Here is a 20,089-nt window from a genome sequence, read left to right on the forward strand (position 1 = left end):
TTCCTCTCCACAATTAAACAATCTACTGAAAAAAATGTATGGACATTGTTCATCAATCAAAACATTAAAGTCTTCCAAAGCTAATATTTGTATTATTATACAACACAAAGAGACCTGCACAGACATGCAGAATGAGTGAGCCTCAGGCTACACCTGGCAGTGCAGGCTCATCTAAACAACCCTTCACGGTTATTATAAAGAACAAAAGAAATTCACTGAAAACTTAACGAGTGTGCGTGCAGTAATAAAACCAGAATCAGTAACATGAAATAAGTTTTATTTTCTCCAAAAACAAATATAAACTGCGCTCCAGAAAACCCTGACATTAGCAATTGAAACTCTAATATTTACAATATAAAAAATAAAATAAATAGAACCTGTTGCAGCTTCCTGCAAACAGTTAAAACTGTGGTTCCGCAATGTCCTATTCGTTGAAGGAAGCCTGACAGACAACAGGGCAATTTCTATAGCAGAGACAGGTCTATTCAATGACAATGACGCAATATTTCAGAGATTACCTGCGTAGTGAGGAAACCTGCAATCGAGAATTTAATAAGTTAGGGTAAGAAAGACTTAAGAAATTTGAGTGCACGCTGACCCCTACTGGCCGCACCAAAATCAGATTAGCGTAGTTGAAAATTAAAACTGCATTTCAATGTTCAATGTTAGTAGTTAATAACCTTGTAGATTACGACAAGTGCAAAATGCAAACAAAGTCTTTTTTCTTAAATTTTTTTTTTTTTTTTTTAAATATGGCTTACTGATGGGGGGGAAAGTATCCTTGCGGCAGTTCTGTCCGTGTGTTGTATGAAGTACAGACTCTGGTGAAACAGGAGCCTGTGGATTCAGAGCAGGCACTTCAGTGCAAACTGTTCCGCAAAAACTGCCTGGGCTTCTGTCGGCCTTTAACTCATTGGCTAGCTCTCAGGCCTCATTTAGAAATATCGCCATTGTGGCGCTTTTGGTCTGTACATGTCTATATATTCTTAAGTCCTAAAGAGGTGCAGTGGACCCTGATCCACCCACAGTCCCATACAGGTTCCACAGGCCAGTCAGTTCTGCATCCACAAGGTCCACCCACTTGGACTCAAGTCAGGTTGTTCAGCTAGTCACTGCAACACAAAGAATATATAAGTGACTCAGCTTTAGTTTCGCCTCAATAGCAGACATTCCGCTATGACGTCATACGTACTCACATGCTGAGCTTTCTCCAATGGAACCAATTTGACATTTTTCAGCCTTTTGAACAAGGCAAAATGATTGCAAAAACAGAATGATTTGAGCCTTCTCTTCCGTCGCAGTTTAAAAGAAAGCTGTTACGTGACGTAAATTGTCTTTGAATGAAGATGGAACGGCAGCCGTAATTAACATTTCAACAGCCAGGTTGATTCAAAATAGACATGGGGGAAGTTCAAGCAGTGTTATCGCGATCATTGGGATAAATGACTAATGTCACTTTTGATGCTAGGTGCACACTGCAGGTCTTAATGCTCAATTTGTATTTTTTGGTGTAAGTGTTCACGGTACATATTAAACGTGACCTCAGTCTGTTTAGTGTGTAAACATGTGCATCCCCGGCATGACAAGAAGAATGAGACGGCGTCACTGCAACAGAAGTAATCGTGGTCCAGCGTACCTTTTGATTATCTCATATTCAGGAGTTGGAAATACAGTATTTTGGGCAAATGTGGCAACATTTTCCAATAATATTTCATGGAGACATCACTAAATATGATGTCACGTCATTGCCGTCTACGTGGCTACAACTATCACCACAAATGTACACTTTATGGTTCATGTGGGATTAAATTAAAGTCAAGTATAAAGCTGATTGCAGATTCACAGACTATCAAACAGTCAATATCCTTCCGAGCAGTCTGTGTTTCCCTTCCTGTGCGGAGCGCATGACGACGTCTCGGTCGAATATATGCAACCTCGCCGTTCAGACTGTGTTTGCAAAAAATCCAATACGTAACCCATCAAGGGCCACATATGAAAGTGGCCCAAGTAGTAATTGGGGGAAGGGAACCCCCCCTAAAAAAAAAAAAGAAGATTTGAGCCATTCATATGGTCATTTAAAAACTAATTAAATAAAACAAATAAATCAGATACAGGTCACATACACAAAAAAATATCCCTGCAGTGTGAAAAAAAGCCTTTGCTAAAATACAACTTTATTTATATAGCGCAAGAACGCAAACACTACCCAATCATACAAGTTTACGATTGAGGACTAAATCATTTTCTTGGATTGGGCGGAGCTGGTGGGATGAGCTCAGAGATGGGTGAATTAGCATTTTGACATGGTGACTAAAAGCTGACAAACACTACAGCAATTATATTATTTCGAAAGCAACATTAACCGTGAATTATTGATTGACCAGCACTTTTCTTCTAAGCAGATGCCGCAGTTTAACGTCTGTCTTTGCACTGTTACAGGAGGGAGCTTTGTGAATTTGACGATGGTGGAAGTGAAAATTTTGCCGTTTCAGATTGCCATGCAGCTGCAGTCAATATTTTAGTCTTGTATTTAACAAATATATTGCCACACGCTTGAGCACCGCTGCAAACTTGCTGTGCAAACACGCCACCATTTTAGCTTGGGGCCCCGCATGCTGTTGCCAAAATTTGTCAAACAAGCCCAAGCTAACACGGTCATTGCGGAGCGGTTAAATCGATATGTGGACTAGTCGGTTCAACCCCTTCTACTTGTCTGTACAACTATTTCCGACAAGCACTTTATTCACCCTTTTTTCTTTTATGAAAAGCAAACCCAAAATACGTTTTTCAGCCAAAGTCATTCACTTTTGTTTCACTCAAAAGTACCCTGGCACCAATTATTTACAAATATTCTGAAAAGGTGTTGACTCACCCTCATCATCTGAGTCGAAGCCAAAGAGGTTGGAGCAGCGTCGGAGGTGGAGGTGACTCTGCAGCTCTTCCGCACTGTTGAACGCCGTGAAACAATTGGCACACCGCTGTCTCTGAGGAGCGGTAGTGACGACATCCTCCTCAAACGAGGTGGACATGTCAAATGCCATCTCCTTCCTTCTTTTGGGCATGGCGGTGAACTTCTCGTCAAGGTAGGCTGTGGGAGGCGCACGCATGTGCTTCTTTCCGTACTCGGCCAGCGTGTCGATGCACAGTGTGGATCCTTCGTACTCTTTTGGTAACATTGATTTCAGTGACTGACCGCGCCTGTCTTTGGCATACTCAGGTGTTTTGTTTACGTGCACCTGCTCACCAACACACTTGTCCACATGTCCAGCCTTCACTTCACTGACATTTGAAGCTTCACTTTTTGACTCAGTTGCCACCTTAGCAGTACTATGGTCCAGACGTCGTCTTTTCTTGCTCGTCTTTTTTTCACCTTGTTTAATTCCCTTTTCCGTTTTGTTCTTCCTCAACGGCACATCCTTTGACGATGTGGGTTCATGTGCTGTGTGTTCAGCTTGAATAGTTGGCGCGGTGGAATCGGAGCCATCACACGTCATATTTGAAGGTTCTTCCTTGGACGATCTTTTCAAAATGGAAGTGGTGGAACTCGAGCTATCGCTAGTCATATTTGAAGGTTCTTTCTTGGACTTTCTCTTCAGATTGGACGTGGTCAAAGTGGAGCCATCACTCGTAACATTTGAAGATTCTTCCTTGGACGTTTTCAAAATGGATGGGGTGGAACTAGAGTCATTTCTAGTCGCAATCGAAGGTTCTTTGCTGGCGTCTGTCTTCAAAATGGATGTGGTGGAACTGGAGCCATCACTAGTTACGTTTGAAGGTTCTCCCATTGTTTCTTTCTTGAAATTGTCTGTGGTGGAATTGGAACAACTCATCACATCTGTAGGTTCTTCCACGGACTCTCTCTTCAAAATGGATGTGGTGGAACTGGAGCCATCACTTGTTACGTTTGAAGGTTCTCCCATTGTTTCTTTCTTGAAATTGTCTGTGGTGGAATTGGAGCAACTCATCACATCTGTAGGTTCTTCCACGGACTCTCTCTTCAAATCGGACGTGGTGGAACTGGAGCCATCACTAGTCACATTTGAAGGTTCTTCCCTGGACTTTCTCTTCAACTTGTTTGTGGAGGAACTGGACTCTTCACTTGTCACATTTCTATGTTCTTCCTTTGACTTCTTTTCCAAACTTGGGCAGACTGTAAAATCAACTTTCTTTTTACCAACGACTTTCCAATGAAGCGTCTTTTCTGATTTCTTCTTTTTAGATAGAGTCTTCTTCGTCCCCACTGCGGCAGTAGCAGGGCTACCTTTGGAGGAATGTGTTTTCGCGACCCTTTGTTCAGCAGACCTCTGGGCCACATCAAGAAATGTTGACTTTGAAGCTTTTGGCAACGCTGACCCTGTGCGGGGACTTTTTCTTAGTGAAACCTTTTCTTTTTTTGCCCTACTAGGTCCTGAAGACTCACTGTCTTTTGAAGCACAGCGCTTCCTCAAATTTAGAACTCTTAATTTAAGAGCATTGACAACTGAACTCCGCGATGCCGCAGTTAGAGCGGACCCTCTACCCGAGGACATCTTTTGATCAACACAACTGCTCCTGGTTCCCCCACTCAAAGTTTTTTGAGATTTTGATTTCTGGTGTAGCATTTCCGTCAACTTGCTTGCATCATTGACTTGCATGTGCTTTTCTGTCATTTCCAACTGGTTACTAACCGCTGGAGACGCTGATGTCTGAGGACCTTCTGGGGTTTCGCTCGTCAGACTTTGACTGTTTTGGTCCTTAGTTGTATTTTCGTCATGTGTTGCTATTTTGGACTTTCTTGGACGGCCTCTTTTCCGAGGTAACGTTTCTGTTTGGTTAACACTGACCTGCTTTTTCTTGAATTGATACCTCAATTTGCTCCTGCGTCTAAAGATGGATAATTCCAGGCTTTTATTAGACACCGGAGTAGTCTCTGATGTGTGAGCTTTTCTTAACTTTCTTAACCTCAGATTCAAACAGTGATTACTGGGCTTTGTGGTAGTGTCCTTGTTGGAGAGATTCTTTAAAACGTTTGAATGCTTGGACTCATTTCTCCTTTTCAGCTCGCCTTTCACATCAGAGGTTTTTACACTGGGAGGAGGAACACTGACAATTCTTGCTGTCGTGTCATGAGATGCACGCCCCCTTAATTTACGAGTTGACTCGCTCAAAGTTCCCTTCATAGCAGAGGTTACAGCTTTTACTTGCATGCAGTTCGGTTTATCGTCCGTCTGCTGAACCACAGTCTTTACGGGCTTGGTGGGTTTGGAAGCATAGTGCTCTCTTTCATGAAGGTTGAGTGCCCAGAGACAAATAAATAGTTTAGAACAACCAGGTAAACAGCACACTGCCTGCAGTGGACTGTGTTTTCTGGCATGGCGTCTCATTTCATTTCCGGTTTTGAATCTGGCCGTGCAACCCAGATGAAGGCAAGGATGTCGAGGACTGAGCCGATGTCTTTCCACATGATGCTGAAAATGTTCAAAACTCCATAAAACCCTCATGCAAATGCTGCACTTGTTGTTTGCGACTTTTAAAGACAGCTCTAAAGGTTTGATGTCACCGTAGTGATGCTCCAGAGCGTGGTAGAGGAGAGCAACACGGTTTTTAGAAAGGTTTGTAGACCAGGTGCATCCATCTGCTGGACAGTCAACTTTCGCAAGAGGCTCGACCCTTTTCTCCTGAATGACCTTCTTCCTGTCCTCAATTACATCATCGTTAAAACAGTCATTCCTCTTCTGGACCGATAATGCAAAGGACTCACAAGATGTAGGCATCAAGTGATCCACTGTGCGGTCACCTACTTTGTCTTTAGTGTCATGTGTTGGGGTTGTCTGGTTGTCTTTAGCTTTTGAATTGGTCTGTTTCATTTGGTCAAATTGATGCTTTTTGCCAATAAGTCCATTCACCTTGCATTCGGGAGATTTGCTGTCACTGCACTTATTTTGCTCATTTTCTTGAAAGAACAGACTATCGACTGGCTTGTCATTTGATCGCAAATTTCTTGATTCTAATAGTAAGTGTGCTTCTGGATGACTAACAGATTCATTGAAAACAGATGACTTCCTCAGCTTTTTACTAATGTGATGGCCAGGCAGCCTGTCGGGAACATTAGCTTTGACAGAGGTCTTGGGTTGAGAGCAATCTTTGGTCTCTGACACACCAGTTTGCTGAGCTTTGTTACTGGCTAACTCCTTGCTTCTTTTGAGCTTCTCAATATGATCAGACAAGTGCATCATGGCCAGGAGGTCATCTTTGAACGTGGTCCCACAAAACATACACTCATCCTTACGGAAATGGAACATTGCGTGTATCACTACACGTCTGCCCTTAAAATCTTTCTGACAAAAAGTACAACAGTACTCCAACTTGGATTCCTCTGTTTCTATTGTTTCATCGTCCTCAAAGTCATCATCATCGTCTTCGTAAACGGACCTTTCTTGATCATTTTGTTGCCTACAAGCAGCGTTTGATAGTTCTGGCACTGTATGACTGGAGGTATTTGCAACATTGCCTTCATTCTGAAGCACTGATTCCTGGAAGTTAATGTCTGCAGGTCGTTTGCAATTTTCAATGTCTTGAGGAAGTTCAACTGGGGGGAAGTGAGCGACAATGTCTTTTACTACGTCATCGATATGGTTAGAATGTTCTTGTTGTGCATCCACCGTAATGTCTTTGGACTCGTCAACACACGTTTTGTCATTTTCAGGATGAGCGAAAAGTGGATTTGAATTTTGTTCTTCATCCATGTTTACAGGAGCTTGTCCATCATGGAGAGGCATGTGACTTGGAGAGTCAGAGCTTTGAAGAGTTAATGTACTGGACACTGACGAGGTGTATTCAGTGTCTTCTATTTGGCTGCTTGGGGTAGAAATGGTCTGAGAAAACTCAGTGGAAGCTGCAGTTGGCTGTTGTGTGACTTTCTCCACTGCGGGGCTTTGTGAAGCAAAAGTCACCTTCATCTCAACGGAAGTTTCATCACTAAGTTCTAACGATTTAACTGAGGCATGGACTTTGTCTGTGTTTAGAGAGGGTGCAGTTTTACCTAAAATATGATTTTCTGTTCCTTTTAACGCAACTACTTTGTCAGAAGAAATCACTTTTTCAATCTCTGTCTTTTCTAAGAACTCTTTTGCTGAGGACTGTAAAACTAGGCTGGGTGGTTCTGGATGTTCAATTGCAACTGCAACCTCCGAGCTCAAAACAACCCTTGTCTCAGCACTAGGTTTCGCACAAAGCCCTTTGTGTGCTTCATTGGGGGGACTCCCATGTGCAGAGGAGCGTGTGATTATTGATACGGATCCATGAATATTTGACCCGTTACCCTTTCCTTTGGGCCTGCGAGCATAACAGTGCAAGAGCTGAACGAGCATAGTTGCATCCCTTGCTCTAAGGATGACCTCTTTTCGATGCAATACCTTCACAGGATTGGAGGGGTGAGGAAGCTTTAGTGTTGGTTTATAAAAGAGCATCGGAGGACAGCCCTGCAGTCTATTGCAATCTTCAGTGAAGGTTCCCATCAGCTCATTGTCTGGTAGCGACAGCTCCAAAATTATTTGCGGAGCTGAGTCCGGTGGAAATCCTCTCTCATGCTTGGCGCAAGAATTTTCCGACACCTTGGGCTGTGTGCTGTTCTTAGGTTGACAATTTTCAGACTTCTTTTGGGCAGACGACGGATGGACCCTTCGATGTCTCAAACCATGTTTCCGAAGCTTCGACTCTTGCTGGTTACCAGAATCTTCCAGTAGCCATTTAGGTTTTTGAATCTTTCGTTTTGGTGGATCTTTTTCAGATAGTCGGGTAGCTCGTCTTAGCTGCCCAGACCCTATGTCATGTATTCTGTCAAGCTGCCAAAATGAGCGCCTCAAAGGTTGAGAGGATGCTCCCTTTGCAAATCGTGACCTGTGGTTAGCCTTTTTTTTCACAGCGTTACTCTCATTCAGTCCTGTTTTGCCTTGGCCCGACTTGACTTTTTGGGATGCCTCCTCAGAGTTTATTTCTTTATGTCTGCCATCATTATGATGGGGCTTTTCTGTTGTTCCATTATCAGTACTTCCTGTTGATGTGCAATACACAAAAGAAAACTCTTTGGAAGAGTAGCTCGGGACCCATGTTTCCTCCATGAGTTCTTCGAGGGAAGCATCAACCAATTTATCACTCATCAGTTTCAAACAATTGGTCCGCAAAGCAATGAGGTTCCAGAACTCTGGGTCAAAGTAAAGGTCCTTCTTCAAGATCTGCCAACGAAAAAAAATAATACATTACTGTATTATACAGATGTAAATTTGAGGGCCAGCCGATTAAATCAGCCGATTATGGCCCTTCTAACGTCAGCAAAAATCATCGGCATATTGACCGATGTTGGCATATTATTTTTTACTTTATGTTCCCTAAAAATGTACTTATCTTGTACTCAGAAACATTAGCACACAGAAACTAAATATTGAGAATTCTGATTTCTTCACAATGTTCACATACATCAATTACATACCGCCATTGAATGATTGATAAGTCATAAAAGTTGATTTTTAACAAGGAATTTTTGGGTGAGCATTGAATTGATGGGAGGACTTAATCGGGACATCATTATTTTACGCGCAACCTGGAGTCACGGATTGTTTAAAATAATAATAATAATAAACATATTGCACACATTCATTCAACAAACTACTGGTAAAACAAACATGGCAGGGATGAACATCCTTTTTAAAAAGGAAATGTATTCCGCCATGCAAAGCATTCTGGGAAAAAGTGTGGCTTTACCGGCATTACCATAAATAAGAACGAAAACCAAACCATGCATATTTATTGCTTGTACACACTGATTGTACAAAAAAAAAAGCTTCATAAAAGCTGGTTGAGAAATTAGCATTTTCTGACTTATTGTCAATGCACATGCATTGCCTATGATGGGAATATCGCACCGTCGTCTCACGGTAGTTGAAGCGTGTGTTCTTTTATAACAAGATATATTTCTAATTGATGTGATATGAAAGTGTATCACATTAGCATTCTTTGTTACGTTATCAATCACCACATCTGACAGCCATGGATTACTGCAAAGAGTTACACATTAAGCGGGGGTCACTGTCTAGGCCTGTACTGAACATTTGGGTACGGTGGGTGAGGTATTTTCAACAGTCAGTCTCGTATTTGTTTTTTTTAATATACTCTATATACAGTTCAGGACGTAGTGCAACATTATTGATTTGCAAGGACGGCAGAGTTCTTCTTTCCAAGTCATGCATGTCATTACATGGTGCTCACCAGTGTTTAAAGTGAGACACCACAGTATGTTAAAATAGCACATTCATTGCTGGAAATTCCTCAGAAAAAGCCATGCTTTACCGCCGTTCATAGCTAATTCAAAAAATACATTATGCTGACAAACAAAAGGCTTTGAAAACGATGACATTTTGCACTGTTACAAATGTATTTATATAAAACCTCATGCATTACATGACTTGATGCATTAAATTGTTCTAGATTTCTATTTGTTTTCCTTGTTTGTTTTCCTTTCCTCTATTTGTTCATCTTGATCTTGAATGAGTGTTCTATTTGTATTCATTGTCATACTTGACCTTTATGTTTGATAAATGTTTTAAATGTTTATATAAAAATTAAATAAATAAAAGACACCACAGATGAATAAAACCGTGCCTTTAACCAGACGACAAACTTATGTTGCTAACATTCTCGTGGAATGTTTGGTACTCCTAAATATTACTTGAATGTTGTGTTCACTTAAATTATTTGGACTTCATTGTATTCCTTGAAAAGAAGTTGTACAACCACATATGTTGATTGGGACTTTTTGGGGCATTGGGTATTTGCGCATCATTTCATTTTTATTTCATTTAAATTCATTTTATAGTATGTTCTATACAAGGTCTACTGTAGGTTGGTTCAGTGGCTAGCACGCCTTGATTTCATGCACACAGGGTTTGGGGATGGAAGCCTGGGCAGAGCGGACACAAGACCCTTTAGAGGATCCCCCATTTCAAGGCCACTATTGTGGGTGGGTTGCATCAGAAGGGCATTCAGCATAAAAACTTCACCAAGCATATCATTCAAGTAACTCGATGCAGCAAAGCCTGAACAAAATCGCCTAGGTTGATAGTCAAACAACACAGTGTGTTGTACACAAAATATGTATTGCATGAATAAAAGAAGAAATTATGATATAAATCTTTCATTAATTTAATGGAAAAATATTATGGGGACCAAAAATAAGTTGATTTAAGCATTATAATTTATTTCAATTAAATCCTACAATTATGCCATTCAGACCCTAATAAATTCTGTGCATTGCGATAGAGCTTTACCTGCAGTGTTTCAAATCGGATTTGATTTCTGATGGGGCTGTGTTCGACGTGGTAGTCCTGGTCTGGAAGCATGTACAGCAAATACACCGTCTTGTATGCTCCCACGCTACGTTCCAAGAAGAAGACAAGAAGCGCACATGCCCGACACACTTCCAGATCGTTGGGCAGCAGGCCAGCAATAGTTTTGTAGATCAGCGACTTGGTGATGACGTCACAAGGGAGACAAGATTTCAAGGCATCTGCACAAAGCTCCACACAAAACTGGACCCCGTCTTCACCCAGCTAGCAAGACAGAAACACAAAGGGAGGTAAAATAATCAGGTGCAAGAGATGGTCTCAATAATAGCCAAATTGATTTTATCTGTACTATTCTCACCTTTTCTATTACAACTCTGACAAATGGGAAGACTGAGTTGACATTGGTGGCAGACAGCATTAGCCGACGGCTTTCCTCAAGAAAAGCTTGTTTGGAAGTATTCAGCCGATTGTGAAGTCTGCCCCAGACAAAAACAAGCTCCCTGCACAGGGCCGCAAGGAGGCGATGTTAATACAACGTTAAAAGAAAAAAAAAAACATTGAATTACATGAACCCACCATAAATAGTACATGTCTCCCCTGCACAGTTGCTGGGAGAGAAACACCTGGCAGAAGGCTAACAGTAGTTCGTTTGTTTCCTCATACTCTAAACTGCAGATTATGTGTACTGCATCTTTACCAGTGAGGTCAGCAACCTGAAAAAAAAAACATTTCAGGTTAGGATTTAAGGACAAAATAATCCAAGCTCAACTAAATGGCAGCAGAGAGAGACGGCCATTAACGACCAACTGCCCGCCTCCTTTCCACCTACCTCTTTAAGCAGCTGATTGTATTGCGTCTTGTAAAGCCACGTGAGGTAGACCTGGAGGAAGAACAAGTGTTTCCCTGCTATCGGATGACGAATACAACACTTGGCCAGGGCTAAAGCCTCACTGACGCGCTCACAGGAGATAAGGTAGCGCACCCGTAGCTCCAAGAATACTGGCAACTCAGAGCTGAGGAACCTGTCCACTGAGAAAAAGCAAAATTACAAGGTTTCCCAGTTACATGTACAGCGATTATTTGCGATGAATACACTCGTGCAATCAACTGTATTTGTGTTTAACAACCTGTTTCTTTTGTACATCAACAACATTTAGAGTGAGCAAAAAAATATTTGATTAAGTAAGATGCAAAGACACAGAATGCATGGTGGCGAAAAATAAATAAAAGTGCATTTTGTATCAGCAAAATAATTCAATAAATATGGGGAAAGCAAACTATTATAATAGTTATATTATAACATTCCCTACCTTCATTCTGAGGAAAATTGGATTCACTGAGGATTTCCTTCAAGGTTGTACTGGCCCAAGTGCCTCCAGCACGAAGCAAAGGCTCAACCTGAAGTAAGTGAACATTCTGATGCCTTAAGAGGGCAAAATGACATTCCTAAAATAAATAAAGAGGGGACAGGTTAATAATGTTTTATCTGTTATCAGTTTATAGTTATGTAGTTTTTCAATAACAGAGATGATAAAGTTGACGTTCATAACATTTAAATACATTTCGAAGAACAACTTCAATAGCATTTGCTCTAGACTGAATGTATAAGTTTGACAAAAGATGACCGGTGGAAAAGAGATCAACTTTTCAGGTTTCATTGATGTTTAAGAAAACCACACAGTAACTAAAGAAATTAAAGAAAATTAACTACAGGTAATGAAAACCAGGTAAATTGCGGTTCTGAAGAATTATCTTGAAAAACAATTTTTGTATCATACGTCAATCAAACTTTCCCCACCCTATAATGTGGTGCATCTTTTGCTGACGTCGGGTACCTCCAAAATCATCACTCTTCATGCGACCAAAATCTGTCTTGTATTTACAAACATTTACATTGGATCGTCAATCAGAAGGAGCCGTTTTCAACACTTTAGTGTGTTTCCCACAAACGAGTCGCAACCCTGTTACCATAAATCTTTTCAGCATCGTAGAAGAAGCAGTGAATCATACAATAACGCTGAACTTGACATCAAACAGCTTTCCAAAAGAATGGGGAGAGTAAAGGTACGTCCTATCTTCTATTTTTTTTTTTTTTTTACATAGCTGGCCTTGATTGAATGTCTTGCTCTACCGCATGCTGTTATTCATATAATCAGAATAAGACAATTATTGTTTTTGATTTTTTTCATTACTTGTTCACGTAAGTTTGTCAGCAGTAACGGCAAAATAGCTAGCCTCTCGTCCCGAGAAAACTAACGTTTGTCCGGCTTTGCAACCCCGTTGCTGTGATTCGAGTGACAGAGTTGCATCTGCTCCATTTTACTCAGACTTGAGAAGTTATTGATGAATATGAAGCAGAAAATATGAAAAGTGAAGGTTTATTTTTCAATAATTTTGAAATCTTTGAAATAACCATTATTCTTTTAATCTTGCCTGCGTGTTGTCTCTATTAAATACCGCTTTGACTTTCCCTTGCATTAGTTCATGCTCACTATGCTATGCGTATCTCAGCCTTCTGCTTTATGTGGACACACAGACGCCAACACACATCTGTTCAGATAAATCTAAAAACCAAATCCGTTTTATCTCTTGAGGTTGAACCAATTTTTTTTCAGTCTACGGCAAACAATGGAACTGGCTTTTTTGAATGGAGTGAATGTTGAAATTTCAGTGTAACAGAGGAAAAAGAAATCACCTGGAATTTAATAGAGAAGCGTTTCAATGGCTCTTTGTGGAAATCTTGCTCATCAAAGAAAAGCAGCACCTCAAAAACACTCCTGTGTGAAGATCAAAGAAAAAACTGTGACGGATCAAGATAAATCAAGAATTTCTACATTCTGGATTAAGTGAAATCAAAGATGTTTAACACGGCTGAAGTTGTACAATACAAATTCAACCGAATAATGACAATCTTGACAATCTAAAAAAGTGAGCTCAAATCAGGTGCAGCAGCAAAGCAAAGCAAAGCAAAACAAGCACATTCACATTTCACCTTTGTCTTAAAGACTGACTTTTTTTCTTAAATTAGTCCAACAATAAATAATAGTTTTTTTTTTTTCAATGTGGACTGAAACACACTAATTATATTTCTATTATTTCCTTTATGGAATCTCCTGCAAATCTGAAACAAATGGAGGAAGGCAAAGTCTGCATTGCTGGAATGGATCGGACTCGGGTTTATATGGAAAGAAAGGTAGCCTGTTTGAGGACGCTCATACTTACAAGGCCAAACTACTGAGTGTTTGAAGCACGTGATCACAGCTTGATGTGAAGGAGGATGAGGCCCGAGAGAAGTGGCACAGGGCCACCTCAAGGATCCGGAGCCGAGGGAGAGGTGTATGCCAGCGACAGGCGTACTCTTCCACCAGCTGCATGCACATACAGAGGAAAACAGATGTGATTTGGACCAGTGATTCACAAGGACCAGTGATTCACAACCTGGGTGCTGTGGCAACCCTAAATCTGCCATGTGAGATCAGCAGATGAGCTCCATGAAATTTTCCCAATTTCACTTAGTTTGAAAATGATTACTTATGTTCTACGGCTGGGCAATAATTCATTATCAATATATATCATCATAGAACATGATCAGTAATCAACTAAATTAGGGCTGGATGATTAATTGCATTTGCAATCTAAACGCAATTTGAGAATGGGCGATTTTGTAATCACAAAAGCTGCAGTTTAAGTGGACAGCGGGAGGGAGAGGGGGATTCACAGAACGCTTAGCTGACACTGCCGCACTAGCTTTCATCCGTGCTAACTTTCAGCTTTCTAACATGCTTGATCCTTTTCACCTTTCGCGTGGTTAAAACGTCCCGTGTGTTTTGGCTGTCATCGTATGTCAGCGCGCATCTGATGAAGTGACTGGCATGGCTGTCGGATGAGTGTCGCCATTGTTGGAAGACTTGTCTTTGATTTTCGTGTGTTAGTTTGAGCACGCACATAGAGACGATGGTGAGCAGCTACTTGAGCCACGACATAATAAAAATGCATCCCCGCAAAGTTGTCGAGTGGTCAAATATTAAGAGGATACATTCAGACATATTCACCTGACCGACTCACAGGTCATGAAAATAGATGAGGGGAGGAACATAAATGTACCAGTAAATCGAGTTTCCTTTTGCCTAACGGTCTTCTTCACCACAACAGACCGATACACAGTCTGCATCACTGTAGACGCTGCACCGATCCGCCTGTCAATCTTCCGCTCCATCCTCCCCTCACTCGTGAAGAAAGCTACTTCAACTCCTCCACTTGGGGAAGAATAAAGGCCTTTCTGATTCTGATCTCATCCCCAACATGGCAAGGACACTCCAACCTTTTCTGACTGAGAACCATGGTCTCAGATTTGGAGGTGCTGATCCTCATCCAAACCGCATTCTCGGATGCGAACCGGTCCAATAAGACTATGGTACGTGCCAACAGTACCACATCATCTGCAAAAAGCAGACTGGACACGCTCAACACCACGCCTGCAACTAGAAATTCTGTCCATATACGATATGAACAGAATCTGTGAGAAACCAATTTTTACTGGGAAACAATTCGACTTACTGCCGACCGAACTCGAACACCTGTCGTGCAGGGATCGAACCTCCAGTACTAGGGCGTGCGACACCCCATACGCCAAGAGCACCCCCGCAAGATAGTGACATGACTATCGTCCAAAATATTGTGAGTTTCGTTGTAATATTTTCAAACTATGATTTTCATATTTTCATTGATGTCCACTACAATTTGGTTATGGTTTATGGACATAGTGTTGTGTTAGAAGTCACATTGGAGGCTTGCATTATCATCTATTGTGCTGGTCACGTTTCAAGTTACGAACGGGCTCAAGGAGCCAATTAAGTTTGCAACCAGAAGTTCCACTGCATCTCCAAAGTGACATGGAGTAAATGGAGCCGTTGTGCAAGGTGAGTCCTCAATTCTGTTGAATCATTTCGCTGAGTTGCACCCACGTGATGTGGAAAGCATGATAATGCGAGAGGAGTTTGGACAGGTAGATGATTTATCATTAACAATTTAACGAGTACTAAGTAGCCACGCATTCTCCACAGACCCAAAGCAGCATCAAAGTTGTCATATTTTACACCAAAGCTTCCCACGTGTGAATGATTGCCGGTCTGTGAAAACCATTGACTTGTTTGTCAACGGTGTGTGTCGCAAAATAATGTTAGAGACCACTAACTTACACTGTGGCTTGCCTTAGCACACAAGTTGATTAGAACCAGGAATGAACGTGAAGGATGCAAAAAAAACAAGCTTTTGAAAGCAACTCTTCATTACTGCTGCTTGTAACAATTAGTTAGCGCCTACCTAAAAGCAGAAAGCTCTAAACTACACAAAACAAGCTTGTCAGTTCGTCTCAAATGCATTGTGAAGTGCGTGGCATTACATGAACATGAAGATGAAGGGTTTAGAGTGAATTTTATGCATCAATTCACACTATGGAACAGGATCAAAGTTCATCCACTTATGGTAGTCATCAGTGGATAATAATGACAGGGCCCAACCGAAATGGATTTTTTTTTGGCCGATGCGGACTTGTGGCAAAAAAAAAATGGAAAAAATACTGATTAATCGGGCCTTAATCAAACAGTGTATAATGCATAAAACCTTGTTGCTCTTGTGCCAAATCACCCGCAGAAGCTCGACGGCGGCTTGCTGCAACGTCCCACTTATGTTTACATGACCTCCGCCGCTAAACATGAAATTCAATTTAATTTGACTGATAACGGACCGATACCCAATACAAATATCGGCTCAGGACACCACTAATACCGACTGTGTGTAAGCATCCTTCAGGCTGTTGAATGACACCCCAGTTGAAGTTTACGGTATAACTAAACACGCAAGAAAAATATTTACATACATTCACTATTTAAATATAAAACATACTTTGATTTTAAAACAACTTTTGCTAAAATCAATCAATGAAGGAGGCCATTCAAGGCAGGCTGGACCATAATCGCAATTTGATAAAACATTTGTAATCGCACGGACTGCATTTTGATGGGTAATTACTAGACTGAAAAGCGATGAAGGGAGGTGGGCGTGGAAGACTTTTAGAGCAGGCAGATTGCAGGCTCAAGCGCTAGCTTTTGGTAGGTGTCTGTCTCAAGAGACATTGAGGCAAATATCTATAAGTTGGTTGGTCTTTTTTGTCTTGCAAATTAAAGAATAAAAAATCCTCGCGTGTGTGTGTGTGTGTGGGGGTAACATTATAATACGTCTGTTCTGTATTTGGTCATGTTTTGGCTGCCATTGAATGTTGCAGTGAGTGTGTGTGGAAATTCTGTCAATGGCTGTCAGTGAGAGCCAATGTATTTTTTATTGTATTTTATTTTCTGTGCCGCCCAGAGAGAAAATAGTCGAACAGTTTAATCACAATGTTCCTCACCCCACGGTGTCCGCTTCAGCCTGTCTAAGTGGACAATCGAGAGAAGTAATGTGCATTTGCATTTTGGTGGCTATTGGTCGTCTAATTGAGCAATATTACCTCCCTTGCCTCCCTGCTGTGATGCAGACGCTGAAACCGGAAAAAATTAGCAGAGCTCCAAATGGGGGCTTGCCCATTTGTCCTAAATCACATAAATTAAAAAAAAAAAATTTGCACAAAAACTTAGCACTACAGAGTCTTATGGTGGAGCATTTTAGTGCTGATGTCATTTTTACATGCAAGCCTATTAGATAAATTCCAATGTTAGTGTCAATGAAGGGTCCCTTTAATCCATACATTTTCTGAACAGCTTCTCCTTATTAGGGTCGCGGGGCCTATTCCAGCCATCTTCGGGCAGTAGGCGGGGTACACCCTAAACTGGTCGCCAGCCAATCACAGGGCACACGTAGAACAACAATCCTCGCTCACACTCATACCTTGGGGCAATTTTAAATGTCCAATCAATCTGCCATGCACGTTTTTGGAATGTGGGAGGAAACCGGAGTACCCGGAGGAAACCCACGCAGGCATGGGGAGAACATGCAAACTCCACACAGAGAGGCTAGAACCGGAATCAAACCCTTGCACCACTGTGCTGTGAGGCCATTGTGCTAACCGGTCGTCCACCGTTCCACCCGCCCCTTTAATATATAACAAATTAGCCTTTGCCAGATATTTCAAGACTACTACTATCATTAATTTGATTATTTAATTGAAACATCATTGAGTAATGCTTTTCTTCAACCATTTACGCACATGTGTGCCAAAATGTAATCACTGTGACTACAAAAGCCTCTTGGAGCAAACAGTTACTATGTTGTGAGCCTAAATCATGTCAGCTTCTATGCAATGTGTCACAACTAGGGATGGGTACAGTACTAACCTCTCGCCCCAACATGGAAGCCGGTGCGTCCCAGACACATTGAAGTGCGAGAGACAACATGGGGCAAAAATATTTGAACCAATCATTCCGCATATGTGTTGTTCGCCAACCGGTGAACTATGAGCAGTTGGAGGACTGCAGTTGCTTGCTTAATTTCAAACTCAGAACGCAGTGATGTGATGCACACTGTGATGGTGACATCTATGACCCTGGTGCCATCATCCTGCTCAAAGGAGACTCATCTTTGAAGAGTTAACAGTTGGGCGAAGGCAGGGAGCTATGGTGTATTTCGACGAAGGTTTAGTCGACATATTTCAGATTGCATTATTATTGTGTGTGTATTTTTGATTGATTTTTGTGGGAGGGATTTTAAGTATATCATATTGTATAGCCTGTGTTTGTATTTGCTTTAGTTGGCCTTGTTTTTATTTGCTGTCTGCAGCCAGGTCAGCATTGCAGAAGAGAATTTCTCCTCAGTTGTCTTATCGTAAACATTAAACAAACAAACATACTTTTTTACATGTAATAGTACGTCTATAACATCCTCTGAGGAACATTCTGTATATTTCCTCATGAACATTTTTGACTTTGTCAAATCAAAAGTCAGCCAAAGTAAAACACACACCACGGGAAATACTCCGTACAACACGCAACATTTTCTTTTTCTGTAATTTGTTGCAATAGGAATCAATCCAAGGATTGTGTCCTGTCCCTTCATCAAATTATCTAAACTAATTACACAATGTGGCTAACTGTTAAGGATTTCAAAATGTATCAACAACCAACATTTGGAACCAGGATCTGGGGGTCCAGCGAATCTGTCGCAAAGTGCACACTGCTGCCAATTGCTGAGCCCAGCAAACATTTGACTAAGTTTGTTGGTAAATTCGTGCTCGCTTGCTCAGGCGTAATGTTAGCAGGCTAGGCTGTACAAAACAGACGTCGCCAGAAAAACACCAATTAGTGTCTCGTTCTATGTTCTTACTCTAGCGACTTTAACATTCGTTCCAAAACCATGTTTGTGTTTGAAATGGCACCGACTCGTTCCTACTTGCAAATGATCACAATCATAGCGGCTAAAGCTAGCAATTCAGTTCTGGGGGAGGGGAGTCAGCTAACGTACATGCTAATACATTCGACAACAAATATTATGTCAACAACGCGGGCTACAACTACCTACCTTACAATAGTCCGAACAGAACGTTTTGCTGTTTGCCCGCAAGTCGTCACTTGAATAAGAGCGTATCAGTGATTGTAACAGTTTTTCTAGCCCCTCCAACTCGAGCAAACTGTCCTCCTCCGCCATACTAGCTGCTTAGGCTCGCTCGTAGCTGCCCACTGCCCAGCCAGCAGCCACACAACACAGTACGCATCGCCGACCGTTCATTGGCTACTGCAACATAAAGTAGAGCGCTTGATAGGTGGTTCGGCGTGCGCCGACGTAAACTCGTCGGGGCGGATAACAAGGTTCATACGCCAAAAACGTAGTTCCGTATGTAGATGCATTCAGTTAAAAGTCGCTCTTGATTTACTTTGTCATAAGTGTGTACGTGATGTCTTTGAGCCGGAAGAGAAAACTGAAATTCAAGGGATCAAAGGAAATTTGCCGATGAAAGTGTAGGAGTGCCATATAAACTTGAAGGTGGGTTTAAGTAGGAGTCTGTGTGTGTTGGGTGACTGACTGGGCGTGAGCTGTGGCAGATAGCAGCTTCTGAATTATAAACTGAAGTGCATTGGCAACTGTGTCGCCCTTTAAACACAAACGAGGGTGTTACATCAGTTGCAGATGGCGACCACACTCAGAGAGATTGAGGATTTCACAGCCTGCTTGACAAAAGAGGATGAAGTTTGGAGGAAGGGATTGAGGATGAATGGCCCCAACTGGAGAAGCAAGCTTAGCCTTCGAGAGAACTTCACAAGGGCAGCAAGCACTACCTGCAACCAGTGGCACCTTGGGGAGGTGACTAGTAATCCCTGCCAACAAGAGGCAAGATGCAGGCCCAACTTCCATCTTCACCCTGTGGAGACTTACAGCATAAGTGCCCCCTGTGCCCAATTGCCTCAACACTCAAAACGATTATGCCCATTAGCAGCAGGAGCACATCTCAAGACTGCATTCTCCATAGGCCAAGGCCTATGGCAGCTCAAAGTGATACCATTTGGACTTTGCAATATCATGTTTCATAATTGAACAGTTGATGGAGAGGGTCCTGGTTGACATTCCACGAGAGCTGAGTTGTGTACCTGGATGACCTCCTCGTCCCAGCCGCCAACAGACCTCATATGGAGCCAAAGGCTTGGACTACATCTGTCGGCTGCGGGATCATCTTCAGGAAATGGACAACATAGCTCGCCAGACGTTTGGTAAGGCCTCAAAAAACGGCGTACGACACCCACCACAAAGTCAGCACATTCTCATAGCACAATGATTCTACAATAGCC

At 41.8% G+C, this 20,089-nt stretch overlaps 1 protein-coding gene across 2 annotated transcripts; it reads right to left on the reverse strand.

Annotated features, from left to right (window-relative positions):
* Positions 1-555: 555 nt before the first annotated feature.
* Positions 556-19,012, reverse strand: LOC148340475 (uncharacterized). Of its 2 annotated transcripts, XM_088290762.1 has the most exons (11): positions 18,828-19,012; positions 13,542-13,687; positions 13,015-13,096; positions 11,630-11,765; positions 11,149-11,348; positions 10,896-11,032; positions 10,678-10,819; positions 10,302-10,583; positions 3,911-8,213; positions 2,873-3,775; positions 556-1,112 (listed from the first exon to the last, which is right to left on the reverse strand). In XM_088290762.1, exons 1-11 carry the CDS (start codon positions 18,951-18,953, stop codon positions 1,102-1,104), a joined length of 6,468 nt encoding a protein of 2,155 aa, XP_088146888.1. In that variant the 5' UTR covers positions 18,954-19,012; the 3' UTR covers positions 556-1,101. The 2 variants fall into 2 exon arrangements, with proteins under 2 accessions (XP_088146888.1, XP_088146886.1); XM_088290760.1 differs by having other exon boundaries at positions 2,873-8,213.
* Between the last annotated feature and the right edge of the window lie 1,077 nt (positions 19,013-20,089).

This window comes from Idiotropiscis lumnitzeri, chromosome 3, assembly GCF_059441095.1.
Source record: "Idiotropiscis lumnitzeri isolate Australia: NSW breed Sydney's pygmy pipehorse chromosome 3, RoL_Ilum_1.0, whole genome shotgun sequence".
Lineage (NCBI taxonomy): Eukaryota > Metazoa > Chordata > Actinopteri > Syngnathiformes > Syngnathidae > Idiotropiscis > Idiotropiscis lumnitzeri.